Here is a 22,597-nt window from a genome sequence, read left to right as displayed (position 1 = left end):
GGGTTACTTTCGTAGTAATATAGATGACAGATGGTTGAATAACTGCGGCAATATATCAGAGGATTACTTCGCTTTTCAAAAACCTTTCGGAAAATAAGTCGATGAAATTATTGTTTTTTAGTAAATGACAGTAGAAGAGTTTCTTTTCTGCTAGCAGGAAGTCTCAGGAAATCGGGACAAAAAACACCTCACAAACTGGAGTTAGGCAACCTTACATTCACGGCGGAACAGTAGGTATGAAAAGTTATTCCAGATAAAACAAATCCGAAAAAAAAATCAGATTTGATTTGTTTTTCAAACTGAATGATGTATAGACAATTTTTGAAATATTTCCATTTTATCTTTCTGAACCTTCAATCAATCCTCAATTTTAATATGAAAATATAATTCTATTTCTATATATATTAATTTCAACAATTTCATTCAAAATTAACATGATGAAATTCAAAATCGAAATGCATATCCATATTTTTTATTTTTCAATAAATACTTACATCAAATTTTGAAGTGTTATCCACGTTGACATCAAATAATCTAAGTTATTGAACCACTAACGAAATGGATATACACTCACCGGCAGAATAATTCATCCACTCAATAAATCTGTGAAAAATACTGATGGTTCACTCAGATTTTGCTCCATGAATAAGTCATAAAAACACTTTACCATTTTGGGATCTACATGAAATGTGAAAATTGCCACTCAATTTGGACATATTAAAACAGCTATTCATATGGATTTCTGAATATAATTATATGTTAGTGTGTGCCCTGAATAATATTTTATCATAAAAATCCGATGGATTTGTATCTCTGGTATGCAAAAACGGAATGTGTTGCTGTAGATATAACCATGAAAAAACATTTCTTAAAGTAGTTTCTCTGAGTTCTGCCATGATAACCTGTTAAATTCTAGAACACCTTGTGTATGGCATAAGTCCACAAAAACGTTCTGCGGAAGAATACTCAGACATCTTAGTAAAGTAATTCTTTTATTATAATTAATGAAAAACTACTGAATAAGGTACCTCTCAATTTGTAGCCATGTAGTAGTAACCACCTAACAACCTCTGTGATGTTAGTGGAGCTCAATCTACTCTTCTTAGCGTTAATTCTTATAAATATGTTGTTCAATTTATTAAAGTTGGAATAAGAACATTATTACATAGCAGAAGAACAAGAAAGAATGAGAATAAAAGTATATTCTGTTGAAAGCAATTTGAAGAGCTTGTTATACATTTCATTCCAAAAATATTTTGAATGGGACCTACGTTCGCACATGGGGTTTCACTAATTTCCTCCTCAGCGTTGAAGTAATTTCCACATTTTGGGAAATTTCTAGGAATCGAAACCATATCACTGTGATCACCTACTTTGAAAACGACAGCCATACCCAGTTCTGCGTGAAATTCTATGTGACAGTGGAATAACCAGTAACCTGCAAAAAAAATTTTTCAAATACTCTTAGAACTCTATAGCCACCCAAACACAATCAATCTATCATATAATAGATATATCTATTATATAATAGATTATAAAGATATATGTTGTACATATTCAAGTATCTACAAGAAATTATGGTGATAATTTGCTAAGATTCGCCTGAATGGGGAATTCTCCTCAATTTGGGTTATCACAGCATATGCAAGTTTAAACTGAATAATTATGAGTTTCATTCATGAATTTTTCAGATGCACCGCAGAAACTATTCAAAATCATTCTTTAAATATGAGGTTTCAAGATTTGAATCGCTTTGTCTCTAGTTTACGATTTGGCAACAGCGATAGAAAATAAAAAGGACAATGGTTTGAAAAAGCCTGCTGTTGATTTACAGCCATCATAAGGCGCGTATTGACTGGCCAGCCTCAAAAGCAGCAGGCCATATAAATCCCATAAAATTTTACGACCTTTCTAACAAGAAACGAACGCGTCGCAGACTTCATTGGCAGCCATCTTTGTCTATCTTATCCAGGTAGTGTATTTGTTGTCCTTTATTATCAACGCATATTTCAGTCGATGTTGCCAACTCGTGTAATAGAAACGAAAAGCTTTAAATTTTAGTTACCCATTTTTATTTTTCATTTTGAAGTACTTAAAATAATTGTTTTTGGGAAACGCTTGAAATGGTTATTTCAAAATGTTTTTCAAAGATATTTCATTAAAAATACGTATACGTAAGGAGTATTTCCTATTGCAAATATGTGATCTATATATGTGAGGATAGTGAGTTCATTACTCAAAGTATTTATTCCAGATAATTCCGACACCAAAGTCTTAAATATCTGAATATCGAAGCCGTGTTAAAAATAACATCATTTATATTTGTAACCACGCTTTAATAACTTGACTTGTATTTATGTAATGGACCAACATTAAATAGTCTGATTATCTTTAAAATAAGCCTTATTTTCAAGAGCCGATGACAGTATAATTTTGTCGGCGAAAACCGAAACCGAACAAAAAAAAAGCGAATTCAAATTGATGTTAGAAATCTCACCTTGAACTTTCAGAGTTACTGTCAGTGAAGGGCATATTTATTTGTAAAAGCGGAGAAAACGCGCAGGAAAAAAATGAAAAAACACAAAGATAAAATAACTGAAAACAGATTATGTGATTTTCACAAAAATGAGAACAAATTTTCTTCGCAACGACCGACGGACGTAGTGTGTACGCTACACACTGCTGCAAGTGATCGAGTTACCGATCTCGAAATGACCCAATAATTTTTTTATTCGACCATATTTGACCCGCCTTCTGGGCACAAACATACATAATACGATTATGGGCCTGTTCCGATATTGCTGGTTTTACTGGCTCGCAATCGAATAACAATAGAATTCGAACCATTGGGCCAATAGGAACCGTCTCTGCAATACTGACAGTACTGTTCAGGAACAGACGGTTTGTATACTCCATTCACTTTTATTTTAGAACTCGGTTGGTCGTGGAAATTTGACACATTCCTTTCTGTATAGTGAGATGTCGAATCACTTCGGAAAATATCGAAATATCGAAAATTCGAAAATATGTGACGAACATAATTTACGTTTACACAAACTGATTGAAGGCATTCCAAATCCAAGTATTTGCATGGAAAATATAAGTGATCAGTTTTCAAGTACCTATATTCATTTTTGCTATGGAAGAAAATTGAATTATTGACACATAATATGCAGTAGAGCTTGAGGACAGGCAGAAGACGTTACATCAGTTGTACAATTTAAAAAAATCAACGCGAAGATGAAATGCATCTGATACAGTGGCGTAGGGTCTGTAGGGAATGGGTTTCCCTCGAAGGAATTAGCGGATAATTACAAGAATGTTAAATTCTTCAGCAATAATCACCTTGCATCAATGGAAGTCGAAATAATTAAAGGAAGTTTCAAGGCAAGAGGAACCTCAACTTCCAACGAAAATTTCACAAGGATTATCAAATAACAGGACAACTGGCTCGTATTTATGGCTGTTTATTTTCAATACTTCGACATAATAATAATAATTATTATATTTATATGTATATTTATTGATACTTTTAGATAATTACAATGTATAGTAGGACAAGTCAAATGAAAAATAGAAAACTAATTCTCCGGAACTTATTATACGATGACATTCATCGAGAATCCTGTGGTAACTTTCCGCATTCGTTCACCATAAAATGCAATTCTCAAATGCAACCACTTTTTCGGGTCTCTCAACAGAAGAAAATTTCTTGTCATCCTCTTCATTCACAATCTTTCTGATTGTGGAATTATTCAGCTGAAATATAAGTCATTTGGATTAAGATAATTTTATAAATTCACTTAGGTACATTAAATATGTTCGCTACCGTCTGATAAATTGTAGAATATCAGGGTTACTCCTTAATTGAGCGGACTGAATTCTAAATAGCACTTCCTGAAAACATGTCTTCTCCCTTTTTCAAATACTTTCGGCATTTTTGTAATATTAATTGATATAAGCTGTGACAACGGCGTAATGACATCAACTACATTTCATAAGTTCTAGTTACAAAAACTTGAGAAAATTATTTTATGGCCACCCGAGGGCTAAAATAAAAGTGAATGATGTATTATAGTGACTGTAGTTGTCTATATTTTTTGAATGAAAATCCAACATGCCTATGGATCCTTCACTAGACAATATAACTTTCAGTTTATGGGATTGGTGGAAGGTTGTATCTCTGGTCAGGGGCGTAGCAAGTTTGATCCGGGCCCTGGAGAAAACCATAGTCCGGGCCCTTCTCCTCAATTATTTTTCACTTCTTAATGAGAGGCATCAGTTAGTTGTGTGAATGTACATTCAGAGATTTAGTCTTGACAAAGGTCAAGAACTAGAGGGCAAGGAAATTTGTAATAATAATGTGAAAAATTAAAAATCATAACTCTATCACATGGAAGTTTTCCTTAATTTATAAATAGAATTCAATATAAATAAATAAAGTGTATAAAATTGGAATACAATTCACATTTAAATTAACAAAACGGAAGTAAATCGAAAAAAACGATAAATGAAAAAACAAACACAATAAGTTATATTCAAAATTGGTGAATAACATAACAAGTTTCAGGGTACAAGATTCAAATCTTTGATTGTAATATATGGAACTAAATGCTCGACCCCGAGAATTATTCGGAAATTTTACTTTCAAGGTTAACACGTACCTACTCAACAAAACATTGCCGAAATAAAATATAGAATAGTGTTGGGGATATCGTTAAGGGATCAATTTTTGAAGTACTTGGGTGATCCTCATGTTAGGTATAAGGTGAGCTTTGGCAGTTTTTTTTTGACGTTCTTCAGTTTCCTTCCTTTTTCAATTCTGAGTTCCGGACATATGCCTGTATTGGCTCATGGTGGAAAACAAAACTAAAACGGTCACGCAGGATCACCAAGAGCTTAGAAGATTTTTTCTTGGGGAGAGTAATCTAAAAAAAAATATTTTGCTCATATAAGTACATAGTCATAACTGTAATGAGAGAAACAAAGAAATTTGATAACCAAGTTTGAACCAAAATACTCGAAATAATAGAATTTTTTTAATTACTCGATTGTTCTTACCTCATATAGTCCATTCAAAACTTATGTCCTCACAATTAAATTGTTTAAATGATACACAATAAGTTATACAACACAGCACAGATTGGCACAGTAATTTCTCGATGCGAATAACTCAGAGTTCTTGCAAAATAATTTGATCTGCACTATTGAAATTGGGTGACGAGAATATGTACCTAATACAAAAAAAAACGGAAATATGGAGTAAGTAGGTGACTGTAATATACCGATGACGCATAGAAAAATCACAGATGGCAAATCCCAGGCTCCAAAGCGGATTAGTAAAAGATAATAACAAAAAAATTGGACTGGCAGCAGTCATTCATATTCTGGGACGTAGACGTGTTCCTAGTATAGTGCAATAATACACATTTAGAAAGCGATAATAAACTCTAATGAGTTTATTAAGGGTTAATACCCTTAAAGGATCCCGATTTTGGCTGCGTGCCGATTTTTAAGAAAAATAAAATGATTATTGGTTCATTTTTTTGGACAAATTTTCGTTTTCGTCTGGCCAACAAACTGGGAATTCCAAACAAGCGATACGCCTCTGGTGTCAATTTTTGTAAATAAAAAGTGATTGCACATTTGTTCGTTTACATCAAGGAACGTAGAATATTTTGCTGTTTCAATAAGGTTTTTATAAAAAATATATCTTAATCTGTTGAAAAAATCCTAATCTATCTCGTGACAATGGGGAAAGCAATCTTCGATCACGACTTTCTTGTGAAGATGTCAGTTTTAACTTTTTCCACTATGAAATGAACGTTTAATCTATGTTTACGGACATATGTTATCTCGTCCTTTTAGAACAACGGTAAAGTTTTTGTACATTTCAAATTGTTTAGGAAGAACAGAAGATGAATGAATTAATGTAATAATGCAACCCGTATCTTGATCAATAGAAGAGCGGCTTTCCACTGGTCATGGGGTGATTATTTTTAAGATGTTAAATACACAAAAACTGAAGGCCCTCGAAAGGGAAATAATGTGGATTCGGCCCGTCGCGCGAAGGACAGGTCAATAAGTTAATATTATTTCTGGGGAGAAAGTTTAAATGAAACTCATGTATAAACTTAACAACTGGATCTATTGAAAATAAAATTAGAACACTAGTACTGAGTCGATGACGACCAACTTAAATCTTCAATTTCTTAAACACATGCAAAGGAGCGCAAAACAAACCATATTTTCGTAACAAAATCTTGGATTAAAATTCAACTTCCTAATTTAGCGCACAATAACAATCAATACTTAATCAATGAATTTTTCAGAGGAGCTTTTAGGACTCTGGACAAACAAAAATTGGAACTTTCTACCTTTTTCTGCGACTGCTGTTTGTCTGACGCTGCTGATGAAGAACTTTTCGACACCAGACTTTACACGCACAAAACTGCGAATTCTTTACACTCAACCGAACTTCCCGCATTTTTCCGTCGCAAACGCTTAACGTTTTACGTTTCGACCCTATCCAAAAATTCCTAAAATCCTATATCCACTCTTTACTACAAATCAAAAATAAACGTTCCTAAAACTGACTTTAACTCCAAATTAATTATTTCCGTCCTCTTTATCTACCTGTTTTCCGATTTACCGTTTCTACTTGAACAAAACAAAAAAAGCAAAAGACTGCACTTTTCTTCATACGCAACTTTTCCAAATAGTTATAAGCCGACCGAGTCTCCGATTCTATTCCGTGATCCACCTATATTTTTCTCTTACTTCGTGCCTCCTATTTATTTCGAGTCCCTATACTCTTTCTTTACTGACTGACTGACTCTACTATTCTATACCGACTCGAAGGGGTATATTTTTCAGATATTTTACAGATCACATCCCCGGACTGACTTAAAGGGGTATTATTTTGGATCACTTTCCTCGGACCGACTGACTAACTTTTCCGAGGTACTTTATTCCCCGGTCTTTCTCTCCCACGCTATGGGTGGTACCAAAACGTCCCGAAATCGAAATCATTGGACGATCATTCTTGCTGAGTTGAAAAATCAGTGTTCCCAAGCTCGGGGTTGCAAGAAAATTTCAGCTACTTCGAATTCTGAGAACTGTTTTCCTCTCAGGGTCTCCAGTCTAATAAATCTTCCTTAATCTACATAGCTGACCGTTTTCACCCATTCTGAAGTCCTTATCATCGGATATTGGAATCAATTACATATGCCGGCGATCGCCGGTTGCTCTCCGAAAACGTTCATTGTATCAATATCTGCAGATTTTCTGACTGAGTGTCACTAACTCTTTCAACTCTTATCGAGCTGATTATTATTTAAATTCCCGCGACTTGATACCGCCTGATCTCAAGCGCCTCAAAGTGTCATATTTCCACCTAATAATCGCTCTGCAGCACGGCTGCAACAATGTATAAAAATTCTAGCGATACCTCTTTCGAATTATGCCAAATTTATTCGGAATCTCGCATTCCGATTTATTACACTAACTAACCTGCATATATAACCTCAAAATGCAAGGGTTCACACAAAAAACAAATCTGTCTCCCCCAGAGGGAGGACTTTTTCCACCTATAGTAAGTTGATAAACATATGAACTTCTATAACATTCACTCAAAATTCATTTAGAAAATGAATCCTGATTCTAATTTCCAGTTCAACTTGGAGTTGGACTTGGAGTTTTCTAGGCTGATGCAATATTGAAAATTTAGTCATTGTATATGAGGGAGAAGGTAAGTTGTAGTTTTCCAAATAATAAGTTTCCTTCTACCGTGTAATGTTCGAATTTAAAAAATATTGCTCCCTTTTATCAGCTGACTCAGGACATAGTCGGAAATTTTTTCATGAATACTAATACTTCATTACATTTTTTGACCTGAAATTGATAATAATTAACACACTTGAATCTAGTTTCGACAACCAATCTTCAAAATTGTGGAAAAACAACTAGATATAAATCGAGAAAAAAGGATTTATTTCAATAAAATCTCAAAGTCCCCTTCAAAAATGACAATGACTGCATTAACTTTTTACTTCGAATTCCCAATAGGGTGAAGAATAATTATGATCTCGCTGGAATTTTTTCATATTTATAAATCATTCGCATGCCTGCATGGCATTCGTTAGTAACTCGTTAGTAACTATTTGTAACACCAAAATTTTCGTTTGTACCTCAAAAGTACTAGTAGAAAAACACCGCATTCCGATGGGTGCTAACTTCACGGCACCCACTGTTCGATTTTGCGCGAAAAATAATGTACAGTTGGAATGTTCATCGTAAGTTACTATTTGTAACACAAAAATTTTGTTTATAACCTAACCTATAATGGGAAAATGCGAAGTTAGCACCCACATTTTCGAAAATGAAGATAATTTTTTTTGCATTCGTTCGTGACTCGTTAGTAACTATTTGTAACACAAAAATTTTTCTTTGTAACCTTACCTATGATGCATTGTATCTAGATAAGTGTGATATTGTCTTGAAATTCAGTTGGGAGTTGACATAGACATAGAGACATGGACTGTGCCTTCGCTTTATATCTATGCATGAAATACGGTCAAAAAAAGTGACAGAGAGAAAAACACGTCGGGAATGCAGTTGTCTTTTTCTAGAATTTTGATTGGTCTACACTCACCTCTATGTGAACAAAAAAGAGAAAGGTATGTCCCGACGTGCTTTTCTCTCTTTCTAATAAATAGCCAATTTCATGCTGGCATTGCTCAGTCCATGTCTCTATGTCTATGGGAGTTGAGGTAATAATAATTCTAGTTCAATTTATGATTGTTTTTTTCGGCACTGAAATAGTGAAACATCTAAATCGACATCTATATCTATAAAGCTCAACTGTAGTTACTAATCAAAGATTATAGAGTAGAAAGATGGGAAACGAGGCGACTAAAGCGATTTGAACGCCATCTGTGTCACGCGTGTTTTTAAGACGCTAGGACTGGTTAAAATATTAATTTGAGTGCCATTTGCAGAAATATATGAAATTTGTTAAGATTTCAGACGTCAATTTTGATCAAAGAGGTTTTTAATGTTTTGATTGTCGTTCCGATTTTTGTTTATGTGGCTCGTTCTAGTTGCTAATTTTTGAATTTTTTTGTCTTATTTCTTGGTGAAAACATCAAAATATTGTTCGAAAATTATTGAATGGTGAAGAACGGTGGATCAAATAATATAATGTATTTTACGTGATTAAGTTTTTTACTCAACTAAGGAAAATGGAAGCGTAATGGCCGTTTGCACCGTTTCTCTAAACAACGATTATATTCTTAAACAACGTTTAATTCCCTAACCGGGTTGCACCGTTCCTAAACGTTGATTATAAGGCCCTTAAACGTTGTTTAAACTAATCGCAGAAATTTGCTCGATTAAAACGTTGATTGAAGTAATACTTCAAATTCGATTGACAACTGTCCAACTGTGTTTTCTATTTGTGTCGATATAAAATTCGAATTAATAATGGATGATTTGGTTATATTATACATATATAGATATTTCAGGAATAATATTGTTGATAAATCAATTGCTACCTACATTGCGGTTTTATGCTAGTGCTGGTCAGTAGGCTTCTGTTGATCATTTCATAAATGTAGATGTATCGAAAGTATCAAGAATTATTGCTGCAGTTTCATTAGCAATTGGTAAATTATATTCCGAATTCATTACAATGACCAAAGATGAGGATATAGTGCAAATTCAACAGTCCTTTCACAAGAAGGCACTTTTTCCTCGAGTAATAGGATGTGTTGATGTTATCCATGTTCGCACTTCAAATATTCAAAACATAACACCGAAACTCCAAAAGAAATGTTCAAATTTCCCACCTTGACAACAGAAGTTTAGTCAGAAAACCTTGACTTCTTTTTCTTTTTAAATTATCTTCTATCCTTCTATGATGTGCTTGGCTGAAATCTTGAATTTTTTATGGTGTGAGTGGTGTTGCCAAACCTATCAATGATTAAAGTAAACAACGATTATGATTCCACGGTGCAAACCGTCAACCGCTAAGCAACGTTTAAATATTAAACATCGATTAGTTTAACCATGGTTACCAGCGAAACGGTGCAAACGGGCATAAGTATTAATGCCAGTGACATCGCATAAATCTGTCATTGAAACTTAATTAGAAGAGTTTATTTGTCATAGATCGAATGTCGGTACGTCATTATTCGTTGAATAAAATTTATTCGAAGGTGAAAGTACCGGGCCTAAGTGATGGTTTTTACCTAGTTGGCGGATATCATGCTGACATTATAGGGAATCACCACCAATGTTTTTAATTGCCTATAGAACAAGTACTCAATTCGATTTCTGTTCGTTTCCAGGTTTCTAAGAAAAAATTAAACATTTCTTTTCATTCGCCATCTTCAGGGGGCCGTCTATAGGCAGGGGCTGCTCAAAAAAAAAATATATGAAAGGCTCACTGTTTTTCGACTATAAATCAACCCTTAAATTAATTACTCATTTACAATCTGTATGAATATATTCATAATGTAAGTTTTATATTTATTTCAATCCATTTTATTCAAAACAAATCTGAGTAAATAGCACGAACGAACATTTTATTCATGTTGTCTATAGGTATGGTTAAAAAAATAAAATTTGTCAAATTAGTTTTATTTATTTTCTCACATTTGACAGTATTTTTTGAACCATACACAGCATGGATGCATAGTTTCCGAATTTCGATTTCAAATTTCCTCAGGGTAATTTTGAATGAAATAAGTGGAATCTCAAATGAAAAAAAAAGTTAGAAATAGTCTCTATATACCATTACTTTCTAAGCCAGTCTACTCTGAATAATTTTTCCTAATTTAAAAAATGGTTTTTTTCCATAATACCTTTCCATGCTCATGTTAGTTTCAGTTATAGTTTTTCTGATATCATATTTTGATATACCTTAGAATATCATTTATTACTCACAGATTTCGCTCTACGAATAAGGTACAAAATCCAGTGACCGCTTAAGTGAAACACACACTGTACCTACATTAATTTTGAAGAAACAAACAGAGTTATTCAAAACTAAAATAAAATCTAGAAACTATTGATACTGCAACTAATTATATGGCCATTAAGCTAAACGCACCCTATGTTGCTAGTTTCTGTATGTGGAAAACACAAAAACTGATAAAAATGATAATTTCGACAGTAGAAACATGAAAATTGATTTTTTTTTCTGATGAATAAGATTACTTATTTATATCTACCTATAATTCGTTTCAGTATAGATTATAGACGGCGCTAGATCTCCAAGAAGAGACCTATCCTTTTAGAAAATGTATTTTCTAACTGGATTGAATTGCAATTTAGGTATGCACCTTCAAATACTAAGTTGGCCGACATAGATTTTTTCGTGCAAGCTTTTGTCAAATAAAATATCATTCTTCTGTTTTTAATATCACAATACCAAACTTTACATTCACAGACCGTGTCCCATGGACTGGCGACTTAAAACATTCGTATAAGGCAGCTTTAGCATAATGATCATACAACCATGTGTAGTGTTTTTTTGGAACTGCTGTAGTCTGTATTTTTATTACGTTTCACCCTATTTATGCCAGTTTTTCAGGAATATTTTATTTCTATCGGTATTATAATACCGATAGTAGTCTTCCCAACATTCATTTTGAATTTGATTTCAATATTCGTAAAAATAAAGTTGATCGACGTAAAACATGTTCCGCCTAAGACAAAAAAATGGTACGAGCTGATCAGCCCTCTGGCCCAACAATCGACCGGCCCACCGGGAATCTTCCGGGTTTCCAGGCGGTCCCATCCGCTCCTGGCCGAAAGCTTGGTTAATTGTTTTTTCGAGGCCTAAGCAATGAACTCTGAAACACCGTTTAGGTCTTTTAGAGTTCAATGGGGATGCGTCTGTTAACTTTCTTCTTCCTTCAATATGCCCATTCAGCTACCTAGTGAACTCATTTAAAAAGGAAGCAAATGAAGTATAACATGTTCATCATCATATTACACAAGGTTTATTTTCATCAAACTTTCGAGATAAAACGCAATAAATTTTCAGCATATGTTCAGGCTGAACGGCCCCCGAATCTAAAGTTCTGCTAATCTGCGCTTAGCGGAATCTACTATAAAAACCGAAACAAACGGCACTATAAGTTATGGGGCCACCGTCAATAGAGAGCTGTAGACTTCATTCATCTGCACATAGATTTTTACTCCAATCTTTAGTACAGACGTCATTGAATGGCGCAGTAACTAAGATGTTGATGTAGTTTCATAACAAGCAAATTGGAATTTCTGACCTGTGAAGTAGTATATTCTCTCTGTGCAAGAAATTAGCAGCTCATCGATAAATTAAGAAAGAATCTACCAGCGAAGATAGCGATGAAATATATGAGGACGTGGAGAAAAACAACATAAACGTACCAAAGGACCCCACACACTTACTTAGGAAAAGCAGGTCCAGTGAAGTTTCTCCATTTCTGCATATTATATTTATATCAACCTTGAGAACAATATATCAGATTTTCACGAAGGTCTTACATCCGGTTAGTTCTATAGGGCGTTCCAAAATTGCAGCTACGGAAAAATGAATCTTTAAATTTCGATGATAATTCTTCTAAGTTTCAGAATTTCATCATGATGCCTTGGGTTCTGAATAACAAGATATCACAGATATCCACTACGTTAAGTTTCGTTATACAGGCTGTTCCATGAAGCTGTATGAGTAACTGAATGTAACTCTGTTAGTGACTTTGGGACCACTCTGAGTTTTTCAAAATATGATACCATGATGTATGTCCTCCTCTGTAGGAAGTTTTATTAATGCACAAAGAACAGTTGCAAAATTATTCAGGTTTAAATTCGGATTTCATACAATTTTTCTTTAAAACTTATCTGTAGTTGAGATTGATGTCAAAGAATATAGGTTTTCATTCAGTATAATTATTATGATAGGTATTGTCGGTCGAAAGGTGTTTATATTCAGGAATGTACACAATTAATGCAATTAATGCACAATCTCGTTAATTGGGTTACTTCAACTACCGGTAATTCTAATACTTCACGCTTCAAAAGAGCCAGATTTCTTTTATCGACATCATCTTCTCTATCTATTCCTCTGAGGTTATTTAATGGAAACTCATGATCACATTGGAATCATGCATATCTATTTCGCGCATTCGTTGCTGTCTTTTCACATTAACTTTCTATAACTTTATACCAATAATGGTCGTAACGATTAAAAAAAAACCAACTGAAAACTATTTAACAGAAGGAAAGCTAACCAACCGTTTAAGTAGCCTAGAGAATTCATAAAAAATCAAATAATTGACAGTAATCTCAACTACAGATAAGTTTTGAAGAAAAATTGTATGAAATCCGTATTTAAAACTGAATAATTTTGCAACTGTTCTTTGTACAGTAATGAAACTTCCTACAGAGGTGGACATACATCATGGTATCATATTTTGAAAAACTCAGGGTAGTCCCAAAGTCACCAACAAAGTTAAATTCAGTTACTCATACAGCTTCATGGAACAGCCTGTATAGCGAAACTTAACGTGGTGGGCGGTGTTTGGATATCTATGATATCTTGTTATTCAGAACCCAAGGCATCATGATGAAATTCTGAAAATTAGAAGAATTATCATCAAAATTTAAAGATTCATTTTTCCGTAGCTGCAATTTTGGAACGCCCTATAGAACAAACCGGATGTAAGACCTTCGTGAAAATCTGATATATTGTTCTTAAGGTTGGTATAAATATAATATGTAAAAATGGGGAAAATTCACTGGAACCGCTTTTCCTAAGTAAGTGTGCGGGGTCCTTTAAATCGAATCTATGAAAAATCATCAAAGCTATGGTGAATAATTTCTCTGCAGAAATATAAATCCCCATGTATCTCTATAATGAATATGAATAGACTCACCAACGTTTGTTATGCGGATTAACGTTCACCTTGTTGAGTTATATCCATAATCACCCGAATTTTTGAAGCATCGGAAATTACAATTTGTGAAATTGATGTTCTATTTAACTTTGAGAAAGTTAGTGAATGACCTTTATGGAAAAGATTTTTTATCTGACACTGAATAAAGCCCGTTTGCAACAGCCGAGAATTCTCTGGAGAATTTTCTACAAAATTCTCGCAAGAAAACGGCAGAGATTATTTTGTACGCAACTTAACAGAGAATTCTACCGAAAGTGCGTATGTAACGGAACATAATTCACGGCGCATGAAATCTCGAGTAAATTTTGTAGAGAATTCTCGGCTGTTGCAAACGGGCTTAATAAATAATTCATCACGTAACTTTCGATTAATTGTTCCTCTTTACCTGGATTGGTGGCGTGAAACCTCAAAATGGTATATCCTCCATCTGGAACTGTAACTGTATCTTTCCAAGGAGGATTCTTCAAATTTCTTTTGATTTTTCCTGCTTTATCCAAACGATATACTTCTTCTGCAGTTGTATTAGGACCTAGTTTCTCCATTGCTACTACTCTAAACGCATGTCCATGTAAGTGAAAGGGATGATTGGCATCATAAGCAAATCCTTTGTCTATTATTATAAGTTCTACCACATCATTGAGCCCGATCTAAAAAATAAAAAAACATTTAACAATTCGATCTTGATTAAGGAACGACTTTTTCATTTTTTCTGTATTGTATTAACGAAATTTCTTGTTTCTAAAACAGTAAAAATTATTGAAATTCGAAGGATGAGAGTATTTAAAATCCCTTTGCTATGTTTCAGTCCTTTATAAAGACCCTGTGTACTATCTATCTATCGAAATAGAATAAGTGTAATCGAACATAAATAATGAACTAGTTAGCGCTGAAATCAGGATAAGTAAAGAAAACGTTACAGTTATAATTCTATTTATCTCCCCCCTCCAACTCACCTATAGAATGATACAAAATTTTTTTATGTTCGACTGCATCATAAACACTTTATTTATGAATTTGTTAAGTGTCCATAATTGACTACTTTAATGCACACCACTTTATTGGACTCAACTGTCACTATCATTCTGTCAAGTAAATATATTAGATGCAAACAACACTTTATTCAAGGAAGAAGAATTGAACTTCGACTTAAAAAAAAATTATGAATTAGTATTCTAAGCATTAGTGTGGTAGTGAGTATTAAAAACACATTCTTTGTTATTATAAAAATGCATGCTTGAGCCTTTAGCTACGGTTACTATGGGTGCGAGGTTTGAGGAAAATGGGTTCTGACGGATTATGACGAATTCGCGCGAACAATCAAACGCTTTTTTTCGAATGCAAGTGCAACTATAAATAAGGCGGATCGGCCACCGATTGCGAAGTTACGCGAAGCTGAGCATTTTCAGCACTAATATAATTGACAAGCTACGAGTGACGTAACTCGTGATTTAGCATTGAAAAAGCACAGCTTCGCTCAACTTCGCATTCGGTGGCCGATCTCCCTAAGCCTCGTCGGAATACGGTCGTCGTCAGTTACGATTTGACCGGTCAAATGAGTAAATCAGACCGAATTATGGGGAAAACCATGTCGAAATACATTCGCGAAAGTTGGAGAACTTTTCGATCCTTTTTTCTATCCCCTTCAGTATGTATTCGAATGTTTTTGGTGTCATCCTGAAGTGGTCGAAAAACTTTTTTGGTTGGTACCATAGTTCTCCAAACAACATATGGAACTCTCCTTTCTCGTCTCTACTACTAAATAACTGGTTCACGTGCTCCGATTTTCCAGTATTTCAAAGTAATATCTTTATAAAAGGATTTTCGTGAAAATATAACTCGTCAAGTTCGTCCATTTTCGCACCCTTGTTCTGACAAGGAGTTCGGAAAAATTAGTCAGAACACTTGAGGCGAATTTTGGCGCTGTAACCACAGCTCACTATGGTTATGGTTATATGTGATGTCATAGTTACTGATGACATTTATTGGAAGGTGTCAACTGGCAGTTCTGTCTGATTTGTTCGATTAATGGATTACCAAATCAATTAATAAATGGAGGTTAGAGGAATAAGGAAAGAGAAAATATGTTTCAACAAGGAGAAGATAAATACTTTTATGGAAAGTACCAATTGATAGAAGACTTGTTTATCCCTGCAAACATTGGTTTATGTGTCCATATCGATGAACATCTGATAATCTGAATGATATGGAAAGAGACATGGAATATGAATTCAAATTCACACATATCTTTCACCAGTTGGGAACTTAAGCTTCATGTTTCTCAAATAATGAGCAGCAAAAACTTCTATATCAGTAGTGATAGTGGAAATTCAAGGGCCAAGGAGAAGCATTTCAATTTTGTACTGTCTGAAACGACACGAAATGAGAATACCATTTCCCAGTCAACCAGTTTCAGTCACAGGGAAGTTGTTGGGAATGTGACTTCACAATGTTGATTTATGAAAAGGCCACCAGTACTTACTGGAGAGTGCTTAATGTCCGCAACATCGCATATCGCGGGTAATTACCCAGTACATCACATAGTAGGTGTAAAAAAGCACCCTAGACAGCAACTTTGCGACTTCTCAGTTTGGAGGTTTTTGGAACGATTATTTTGACAGAATAAACTACCAAAGCGTATCCTCTATTGAAGTTATATTCATGTTCAATTTGATAATTACCATCGTGGCAATCAATTTGCACTCTATATTCGAGGCGTTCCGAGGAAAAGTGACCCAAGCTACAATTTTTCTGAAATTGAATTAACAGTAAGAACTGCCTGAAAATGAATCAAAATTTTATATACTCGTAAACTCAATTTCAGAAAAAATGTAGCTTGGGCCTCTTCTGCTCTGAACGCCTCATTTGTACCCTGTGTTTACTCTTTACTCTTACCTACATATATTTCGCATTCTGCTCGCACCCTCAAAAGGGAAATTGAACAACTATATGAATTACTGATATTTTTTTATTCAAGATTAATATGTTTCATACAAATCCACATATATAAAATAAAGAACATATATCTTGTTATAAATCTTCATTCCACTTCAGGAACGGCATGGTCCAGCTGAAGAAGAAAAAATCAAAGCTGTATTGATAGTAATAAATTGAGTGTCATGAAAAATCTAACAACAGTAGAAGGTGATTTCTTCCAGCACAGTATCTAGAATAATAATTTGAAGTTCTCTCGATGATTCAAATCAATTCCAAGTTTGATTTTGAAGGTTGTGAATGTTACTTATCACCTAAATTCATATGAGGTATGTTGAAAGTTGAACGTTACAAGGGTGCAAAAATGGGTAGGATAAGAGGGCCAAGAAGTGATCATGATATAGTCATTATTTCAATAGGTTATATAACTACTCACCTTTTACTGCACGTTAATTAATCAATCAACGTCAAGTAACACTTAACTAAAACGAAATTTAATAATAGAACAGCTCGGTTGAAAAAATTATTCTAAAAATTCATTCATAAAGATTTTGTTTGTTCATTCTCTCAACACAACGCTGTCACAGAACGAAACACGTCACACCACGTTTTGCATAGCGGGATTTAGGTTATGAGTTAACCTCGAGACCACGTGCTGATAAATAGAACATTTCAGACAGTTACTGAAAGTTTTTCTTAGAGAAGTCGCTGGGTAGAGTTCATCGAAATTTATTCACAACACATCATTTCATGTTCTAAAAATATCACAGATTCAATATTTCAAAAATATCAACAGAGAGAAGTCGCATAATAGTAGCTATGTTCACTTCATCAGAACATCTCGATATGATGTTTCATGTAACCACTAGGGATCTAAACTTGAGGAATTCGCAAACTTAACAATATGCGGACGTTAATGTCCACAATGTGAAATCTTAAGTACATCCATGAAACTTCTCAAAGAAGCGCTTTGGGTACTCCCTGCGACTTACTGTTACATTTCTGGTTGACTGGGTTGCTTTGTAAAGAAAGATATGTTATATTAAAAGTTATTAGTAACCGTGCCTTTCAAAATACCGTTTTTTTACACTCCTTTATATTTGTGAGTTTGTTATAGATAAAAATGATTTTACATTGAGGATTCATTATTTCACTATCTACACAGATACTTTTCCATTTGATCGTCTAGATACTTATTAATTCATATTTTTACTTGACATGGTATATGGACCCTATATACTATGTATATACACATGACAAATAGCTTAGGGCTTTATCAAGTCTATCAAAGCAAACAATCATCCAAAAGGTCTGAATCCGACCAAGACCTCAGCATACTTAGTAAATGATAATTCATACGCTTAAGAATAATCAAAATTATCAAATTCAAATTTTCAGTTTTGCTTAACGAGTGAAAAAATTAATTAAACGAATTATCTTCCCAGTTCCCTTATTATTTCTTTTCTGTCTGGTACAGAAATTGGATTTTATTTATAAAAATAACGTTATATCGAAGATGCTATAATCTTTGATTATAGCATCCATCTCTTCAAAACTTTGTGAATCCCACATAACATCAATGGTCCAATATTCCATTTCACTCATTGAAAGGAGATCTTCGCCAAAATGTGGTTACCCAAGTAACTACAACCTAACCATAGTTAACCACTAGCGCCAAAATTCGCCTTTGGTCGTCAAAATCCGCACCCATAGTAACCGTAGCCTTAGTCCGTAAACGGACTTGGGCCATTCTGTACAATATATACATTCCCGATATTCTGAAGAATCCAAGAACCATGCTAACGTTATATGCTGACGACACAGGCATAACAACTCGACACCGTAACCCAGAAGTAATAGAACGAGTTCTACAAGAAACGATTGACGAAACAAATGACTGGTGCATAAAGTGGAAAATCAAGCTGAATGGACAAAAGAGCCAAGCAATATTACTACAGAAGAGAAGACTGCGACCCACAACGAATCTTGAAGTTGACGGCGAAGAAATCGACTGGAAAAATGAAGCCCAATATTTAGGAATAACGCTTGACAAAGGACTTACTTGGAATAAATCAAACAAGCAATCGACAGAACGAAAGCAGCGATGAATAGAATAGACTCTACCATCTGATAGGAAGAAGAAGCCACATGTCGAAAGAGACAAAATTGAAGATAATCAAAGCCGTTGCTAGGCCTCAACTGACTTATTGATCAGTTGCCTGGGGTTTCGCGGCAAAGAGCCATATCAAAAGAATTCAGGCCACTGAAAACAAGCTGCTGCTACGATGTGCAATAGATGCACCTTCGTTTGTCAGGAAATTCAATTAAAAATAGATTAAAATGAGAACAGGAACTCATTGAAAAATCCAATAAAGTGTTATTCAATAGAGGAGAATCACATAAATTCCTGCACAATAGTGTGCGAGAAGAAAACTGACTAAGAGATGAACGGTTTATAGGCAAATGCCCGGAACCACTATTCAAGAAGCAGTTCAGGATTTTCAGTGGGTCTCGAGCTCAGGAGAGTGAGAATCCCCATACTTGTTCCCCCTCAGGAGAGAGTGCGGGCTAACCGTTGTCTCAAATTTGACCGATTTTCCCGAATAATGAAAAATATTCGTTTTAACACAAGTTTTTCGTAAAAATCTTCTAAAATAACATATTAAGAGGAACTAATACCTCAAAAATCTCAATTAAAAAACGGCATCCAATAGTTCTTTATATACCCTTTGAATTTTTCACGTTGAGCCTTGTTTTTTTTTTAATAGAAGTTAAAGTACGTTTTGATGACCCAGCCTCTTTTTTCCAATTTAGTTGATTTTTAATGAGAAGGAAAGGATCAATTTTGGTGTCTATAAAACTTGTCTTCACAATTATTTTAACGGTTTTTCAATATATTTCGATAAAATAGCGGCGGCGTGACATCGGCGATTTAATTCCTTATATACAGGGTGTCCCGGAAACCGACGTCAATTCGGCACATGGTGATAGCTCAATTCATTTCTGACCAAAATATTAAAACTTTGTTCAAGTAAAAGTGTCTTGGTTCACTAGATATTGAGAGTTTTGGGGAATTCGTCGAAATCATCACCTCATTGATTGTTTTCACTACCACAGTTATAAATGTTGATACCATATCATTTATATATTATATACCTAGTGTTCAATGTTAATAATTCGAATACAACTCACATTAATAATATGTGGACATTCGCAGTAGTCATTTCTGCAGTTCATATCTCTCACAGTTGTTTCATTACAAAGACTTTCTTCTTTAATTTCGTTCCTTTGAGTTAACAGAGAAAGAGGAAGAAATTTCATTGATATGTGATTCAGTTGTGGTGTGAGAAGCAGCATGTCGTTTTTAGTAACTGAAAATTTTAAATTAATTAGTGTTTCAAAATCGTGCTGTTAAATTCACTCACTATTGCTGAAACCATAATATGGAGCTTTATGGAAGTGGATGTTATCCTTTCTGTAGAAATCATAAGAAATATAATATGCAAAATCTGGAATTTCCTTAAGACTTTCATCCCAATCGTGTAAACTCTCTATTTCTGGAGCAGATACGTAAGAACTAGTACTTTCTGTGCCTTGATTCAAGGGATTGACTTGCTGAAATTGAAAATTCATTTCAAGTAAGTACCGAAGCAACAATAGTCAAGATTGTATCGAAAAAAATGAAATGCAATCTAAGTGAGTGATTTGAAAAGAAAATTCACAGGAAACAATATCATCAATCAATCATAATTGGAATTATAATCAACTATTCGAAAATTACCTTGCCATCTCTACGCGATTTTGGGTAAGACGGTTCATCTATAGGATACATATCTGTTGTAATAGAAGGATTCTCGTATTGCAGAACTGCCACCTGATGAGCACTGGTGAAACGCTCATCGCAGTCCATAAGCCCTCCAAATCTCATCCAGTACACATCCTCTTTCTGGTCAGCATTTAAGATGAAATCGAAACGTTCTCCTGCGTATGTTACAATCGAATCTCCTATGAAAAAATTCGGAAAGAATTAGAGCTACATAAGTAGGTATGTATTACGATAAAACTTTAATCATGAATTTATGTTTTCTGCCTTGTAGTTGGGGAGCCCACGATGCTAGATCGGGATTTACTCGAACGTCGTGGAGACCCAGTGAATTTGAAGATTAGATAGTCAAAAGAAAAGAGAAGTTCTATGATACATCATAGAACTGTATACATACACTTTTCGCTATAGGGAAAGCGTCTGCAGGTTTTTTAAGATGTAAAAAAAAATGTGTACATACTCGAGCAGGTCAGATTAAGATACTGTCTATACCCTACGTGTCTCCGATAATAAAGAGTTGAAAATGGCAAAACAAAAAAATTTCCAGCTTGTCAGATTTTTAGAGGATATGTTAATTGGACCCAAAGAAAGCTACTTTTCAAGAGACTCACAATTCACACGTGACGCAAGCTTACAGCGGTCCTTTGAAAATGCAAAAAAAAAATCGTTACTCGTACATACTCGTGCGTGTAAGATTTTATTACAGATGGTTAATCTCGGTGTTGTAGACGGGTTGACCTATTAATCTGACGCTAATCAAGAGGGAGTTTTCTTAATCTGACAGTTTGAAGATGATAACAATGCATTTTTCTTTAATTATCTCCCTTCCTTTACCTTTAATCGTTTCTGTATTTATTATGAAAGTTGTAGATAATTAAATTCTAAACAACTTTTGTCTGAAGCAATCTTACACAGTCTCAACAGTTTTCGAGCTAAAGGGTGATGAGCGCAAGGAGCTTAGCCACACATGCAAGGTACGAGTAAATGTAGAATCCTAATTAACATTCATCGCCATATACGGGGATGTATTGATATCTAGTTAGCCTAGACCAGTTCCATGCATAAATTTTTTTTTGCGTTACCATAGCAACGAACAATAACTCATTAGAAGTGTCAGTGTGAAGTTTGAGGTCAAAAAAGTAAACCAGAGTTACGCAATAAATCAAAAGAAAGATGGTGTCCACCGAAATTGTGCAAATCGAAAAATTTGATCTCGAGCCATCATCAAGTACCTGTATTTAAAAGTGTTATGAGGTAAGCAGATTTACGAAGATATGCTTAATATCCTTGGTGATCAATGTCCGTATAACGTTCATCACGGACTCCTAGTGGATATACGGTAGGGACATCTTTTGAATATCCATACTAGATATTCACTAGGAGTCCGTAAGGGATGTAATATGGACCAAATAACATGTATATGTTACATGGTCCGTATAACGTCCATAACGGACACCTAGTGGATATTTAGTATGGATATTCAAAAGATGTCCCTACCGTATATCCACTAGGAGTCCGTGATGAACGTTATACGGACCATGTAATATATACATGTTATTTGGTCTATATTACATCCATTACAGACTCCTAATGAATATCCGGTGAGGACATTCAAAAGATGTCCCTACCGGATATCTACTAGGTGTACGTGATGGACGTTATACGGACCATGTAATATATATGTATAAGTTATTTGGTCCGTACTATGTTCATCACGTACACCTAATGGATATCCAGTAAGAACATATTTTTGACATTGCCTGTATTAAGTCGGTCAGGGACTATTTTGGAACTATGTGATACGGACATATGTCATATAGTCGGTATTATGTCCATCACGGGCATCCAATGGATATCCGATACGGACATTGTACATAAATCGGACTAACAATGGATATAT

At 34.5% G+C, this 22,597-nt stretch overlaps 1 protein-coding gene across 7 annotated transcripts in view; it reads right to left on the bottom strand.

Moving 5' to 3' along the window:
- The window catches only part of LOC123315166 (laccase-2-like), a 150,635-nt gene that overhangs the window by 2,468 nt on the left and 125,570 nt on the right, over window positions 1-22,597 (bottom strand). For 5 of the 7 annotated variants that reach the window (XM_044900760.1, XM_044900757.1, XM_044900759.1 and 2 more), the window contains exons 7-11: window positions 20,656-20,879; window positions 20,300-20,489; window positions 20,067-20,245; window positions 14,329-14,590; window positions 714-1,438 (exon numbers count right to left, since the gene is read on the bottom strand). In XM_044900760.1, coding sequence (XP_044756695.1) covers window positions 1,131-1,438; window positions 14,329-14,590; window positions 20,067-20,245; window positions 20,300-20,489; window positions 20,656-20,879 — 1,163 coding nt within the window. In that variant the 3' untranslated portion in view covers window positions 714-1,130. Of the gene's footprint in view, window positions 1-713; window positions 1,439-14,328; window positions 14,591-20,066; window positions 20,246-20,299; window positions 20,490-20,655; window positions 20,880-22,597 lie in introns of those variants that run through there. The other 2 variants (XM_044900758.1, XM_044900762.1) reach the window with 2 other exon arrangements.

This window comes from Coccinella septempunctata, chromosome 6, assembly GCF_907165205.1.
Source record: "Coccinella septempunctata chromosome 6, icCocSept1.1, whole genome shotgun sequence".
Taxonomy (NCBI): Eukaryota; Metazoa; Arthropoda; class Insecta; order Coleoptera; family Coccinellidae; genus Coccinella; species Coccinella septempunctata.
The sequence above is the reverse complement of the archived record's forward strand: the minus strand, read 5'-3'. Positions and strand labels throughout refer to the sequence as shown.